At 45.2% G+C, this 4836-nt stretch overlaps 1 protein-coding gene across 1 annotated transcript; it reads right to left on the bottom strand.

The window, feature by feature from the left end:
- Positions 1–381: 381 nt before the first annotated feature.
- Positions 382–1348, bottom strand: LOC137656323 (lysostaphin-like). Its single transcript, XM_068390495.1, has 2 exons — positions 1304–1348; positions 382–1128 (listed from the first exon to the last, which is right to left on the bottom strand). The coding sequence occupies exons 1-2, from the start codon at positions 1346–1348 to the stop codon at positions 382–384; spliced, it is 792 nt and encodes a 263-aa protein (XP_068246596.1).
- Between the last annotated feature and the right edge of the window lie 3488 nt (positions 1349–4836).

The following is a 4836-nucleotide window of genomic DNA, read 5'->3' as shown; positions in this document are numbered from 1 at the left end:
ATATATATATAAGGGGATAATAATAGGCTATATGAGCGAGTGTTGTGCGTAACAATGTGCTTACTATATCCTTCATGGCACTGAATTGTCCCGAATTATAATTTCAAATATGATAATTAACATTATTCTAACCAGTCATAGGGGTCTATTCGAATACAAGGAAAATTTAGAGTTTATTTTGAAATATAACGATAAAAGTGAGGCAAGGATTAGCCACCAATTGCCCATGGGTGGATTCTGTATCAACAAGCCTTTTGGGATGAGTTATTCAGTCCCATGATACCCTGCCTGCTACACGCCACAATCATCTACCTACCAGATGATTAATTCTCTTACGAGGTTAACAGAGAAACAAAGAATTTAGCAGGAAATGGGCCAAAGTCATTTTCCCAATTTCAGAATTGATCTTCTCAGGACCCTTGTTGGTGAGGCGACACGACAGTCACTGCTCCGGACCCTTGCTGGTGAGGCGACACGACAGTCACTGCTCCGGACCCTTGCTGGTGAGGCGACACGACAGTCACTGCTCCGGACCCTTGCTGGTGAGGCGACACGACAGTCACTGCTCCGGACCCTTGCTGGTGAGGCGACACGACAGTCACTGCTCCGGACCCTTGCTGGTGAGGCGACACGACAGTCACTGCTCCGGACCCTTGCTGGTGAGGCGACACGACAGTCACTGCACCGGACCCTTGCTGGTGAGGCGACACGACAGTCACTGCTCCGGACCCTTGCTGGTGAGGCGACACGACAGTCACTGCTCCGGACCCTTGCTGGTGAGGCGACACGACAGTCACTGCTCAGGACCCTTGCTGGTGAGGCGACACGACAGTCACTGCTCAGGACCCTTGCTGGTGAGGCGACACGACAGTCACTGCTCTGGACCCTTGCTGGTGAGGCGACACGACAGTCACTGCTCAGGACCCTTGGTGGTGAGGCGACACGACAGTCACTGCTCTGGACCCTTGCTGGTGAGGCAACACGACAGTCACTGCTCTGGACCCTTGCTGGTGAGGCAACACGACAGTCACTACTCAAGACCCTTGCTGGTGAGGCAACATGACAGTCACTGCTCAGGACCCACGCTGGTGAGGCAACATGACAGTCACTGCTCAGGACCCACGCTGGCTAGGCAACATGCCGGTTACTACTGTCATTGCCGCATTAATCCTTGACTTGCTGAATCATGGATGAACCACCTGACCAGCAAAGTATCCATAGATTAAATCCCTTCATACTCCTACAGAGGAAGCTAGAATCGTTATCATTGTATTAGTCCCGTACACACAATGCATCAACTAACCTTATCGAGCACATACTCATACACTTCACGGATACAACAGCTCATCCTTTGCAATTCATCTTTAACACCATCTAACCAAACCTATCTAGGCCTGCCTCTTCTTCTACCTTCCAGCACTCTATCATTATAACACACTTTTTTTTCTCACAAATCTATTGTCGTTCATTCATTCTATATGATCAAACCACCTGAGAATACTCTCGTCCCTATTTTCACATACACTAACCACTCTACTCCATTTACATATCTCCACGTTTCTTTTCTTTAATTTCATCATCCCCAATTCACTTCCATAAAGGAGGGTTGGTTCAACAATCCCTTCATCATTCCTTCCTTGGCTTCCTCAGTCAGATGTTTATTCGAATTGACCAATACCATTCTTCCACCATCCACACAAATATTCAATATCTGTTCTTAATTGTTTCCATTTACTCCCAATTACCTTACACAGTACCCCAGACAGCAAAAGCCTCAGGATCCTGGAGGCCTTTCTCATCCAGCAAGAGAAGTTGAATCATAATACACCTCAAGAGATGTTCCTCCTTCCCTCCTGCCATAGGAATACCACCCAGCGAATCACTAACACCAATAAGGACGGTGACAATTAATGACCCGGCAGCTTGCCTACAACTGAGATTCCGGTGAGCGCCTCAGCCAATCAGCACGCAGCTCAGGACTCTCTGGATCTGGAATCTGAGTGGCAGCACAGCTTGCCTGACTCCGAGGCCCACTCAGGCAGTGTGCTAGCCAATCAGCGCACCACTCTGAGAGCCCTGCCCAGACCAGCTCAGACCCAGACTCCTCCAAGCTTTGACGGCCGTGAGTGAAGCAGCCAGACTGAGGCGGACCCTTTAACGGCGAGAGCCTCAGCTAATGGGAGAGCAGCTCTATCCCAGGCTTGGTATGGACTCGGTTCACAAGAACCAATCAGCAACCAGTACCTGACTTGACAAACCAACGGAGTGGTATAAATAGAGCCAGCCCTGCCTTCTTCCATCCAGACTCTGCCTGAAGGGGAGGGGAACAACCTGGCACCCTCTTGTAACGCAAAGCAGCAGGCCTCGATTACCTATTGTGACAGTCTGTTTTTATAAGACTATAGAACTTACTCTATGCATTTTCCTCCTCCCTGCTGATGTCAAACATAGCACAGTTACTGGTGGTATGCAATACTGACGAAAGAAAGAAAATTCGAGCCATTGAGAAGTTCAACTGTAAGATAAATGCCACTGAGACAGTAGTTATTTTTAATGAAACCTGATTGGAAAATTGGTCCATCATCATCATCATCTCCCTCTACGCCTATTGACGCAAAGGGCCTCAGTTAGATTTCACCAGTCGTCTCTATCTTGAGCTTTTAAATCAATACTTCTCCATTCTCCTACTTCACGCTTCATAGTCCTCAGCCATGTAGGTCTTGGTCCTCCAACTCTTCTAGTGCCTTGTGGAGCCCAGTTGAAAGCTTAGCGTACTAATCTCTCTTGGGGAGTGCGAAGAGCATGTCTAAACCATCTCCATCTGCCCCTAACCATAGCCTCATCCACATATGGCACTCGAGTAATCTCTCTTATGGTTTCATTTCTAATCCTTCCTGCCACTGAAAGTGTTTACTACCAAAATAATAATAATAATAATAATAATAATAATAATAATAATAATAATAATATTCTACGATTACTGAAGCAATTTTGGTTACCAGGCATTCCCTTTTCATATAGATAAGAAATATATCACTAAAAATTCCAGGGAAATAATGTTGCAGATAGATATATCCTAACTAAAGTGCTTTAGAACAGCCCAGAGAGAGAGAGAGAGAGAGAGAGAGAGAGAGAGAGAGAGAGAGAGAGAGAGAGTTACCTGTTCTCAAACCAATATTATTTCTGACATCAGCAAAGGACTTATTCCTCAACTTTGCAGTAAGTGTTAATCTACTTTTCTTTTCAAAGTGAAGTTGCGAGACCATACCCTAGTTCCCCTGGAGGGTCTCGGGCTTTCACTGGTTACCCCATCCAACTTCTGACCCCTCTCAGTGTTGGTCGACTTCACTTCTGACCCCTCTGTGTTGGTCGACTTCACTTCTGACCCCTCTCAGTGTTGGTCGACTTCACTTCTGACCCCTCTCAGTGTTGGTCGACTTCACTTATGACCCCTCTCAGTGTAGGTCGACTTCACTTCTGACCCCTCTCAGTGTTGGTCGACTTCACTTCTGACCCCTCTCAGTGTTGGTCGACTTCACTTCTGACCCCTCTCAGTGTTGGTCGACTTCACTTCTGACCCCTCTCAGTGTAGGTCGACTTCACTTCTGACCCCTCTCAGTGTTGGTCGACTTCACTTCTGACCCCTCTCAGTGTTGGTCGACTTCACTTCTGACCCCTCTCAGTGTTGGTCGACTTCACTTCTGACCCCTCTCAGTGTAGGTCGACTTCACTTCTGACCCCTCTCAGTGTAGGTCGACTTCACTTCTGACCCCTCTCAGTGTTGGTCGACTTCACTTCTGACCCCTCTCCGTGTTGGTCGACTTCACTTCTGACCCCTCTCAGTGTAGGTCGACTTCACTTCTGACCCCTCTCAGTGTTGGTCGACTTCACTTCTGACCCCTCTCAGTGTTGGTCGACTTCACTTCTGACCCCTCTCAGTGTAGGTCGACTTCACTTCTGACCCCTCTCAGTGTTGGTCGACTTCACTTATGACCCCTCTCAGTGTTGGTCGACTTCACTTCTGACCCCTCTCAGTGTTGGTCGACTTCACTTCTGACCCCTCTCAGTGTAGGTCGACTTCACTTCTGACCCCTCTCAGTGTTGGTCGACTTCACAGCCTGAGAGCTCAATGACACGTAGGGTTATTCGGTCTCAGTAAACTTCTCTTTGAGATTAAAGAAATCCAGTTTAATCTTATGCATATTAAAATATAAAAATATATATGATTTCTTGAGGCAAATGCTACACTGTTTTATTTATTTTATTTTGTTTTCAATTCTTGATTTATTTTAATGTTATTGTTCTAAAAATATTTAATTTTTCTTTGTTGCCTTTCCTCGTTGGGATATTTTCCCTATTGGAGCCCCTGGGCTTATAGCATTCTGCTTTTTCAACTAGGGTGGTATGGTAACTTAGCATTAATAATAATAATAATAATAATAATAATAATAATAATAATAATAATAATAATAATAATAATAATAATAAAAGGAAAGAATTAGATACAAAGCGAGTAAGATTGGTTAGAGAAAAATCATGAAGATGACGAAGAGAACATTCATATGTCAATAACAATGATGACGTTGATGTATTGTACTTGTCTCTCTCTCTCTCTCTCTCTCTCTCTCTCTCTCTCTCTCTCTCTCTATATATATATATATATATATATATATATATATATATATATATATCATCATTATCATCTCCTCCTACGCTTATTAACGCAAAGGGCCTCGGTTAGATTTCGCCAGTCGTCTCTATCTTGAGCTTTTAATTCAAAACTTCTCCATTCATCATTCCCTACTTCGTGCTTCATAGTCCTCAGCCATGTAGGCC

This window comes from Palaemon carinicauda, chromosome 17 (assembly GCF_036898095.1).
Source record: "Palaemon carinicauda isolate YSFRI2023 chromosome 17, ASM3689809v2, whole genome shotgun sequence".
Lineage (NCBI taxonomy): Eukaryota > Metazoa > Arthropoda > Malacostraca > Decapoda > Palaemonidae > Palaemon > Palaemon carinicauda.
Note: the sequence above shows the minus strand (reverse complement) of the source record. Positions and strands in the feature narration are given on the sequence as shown.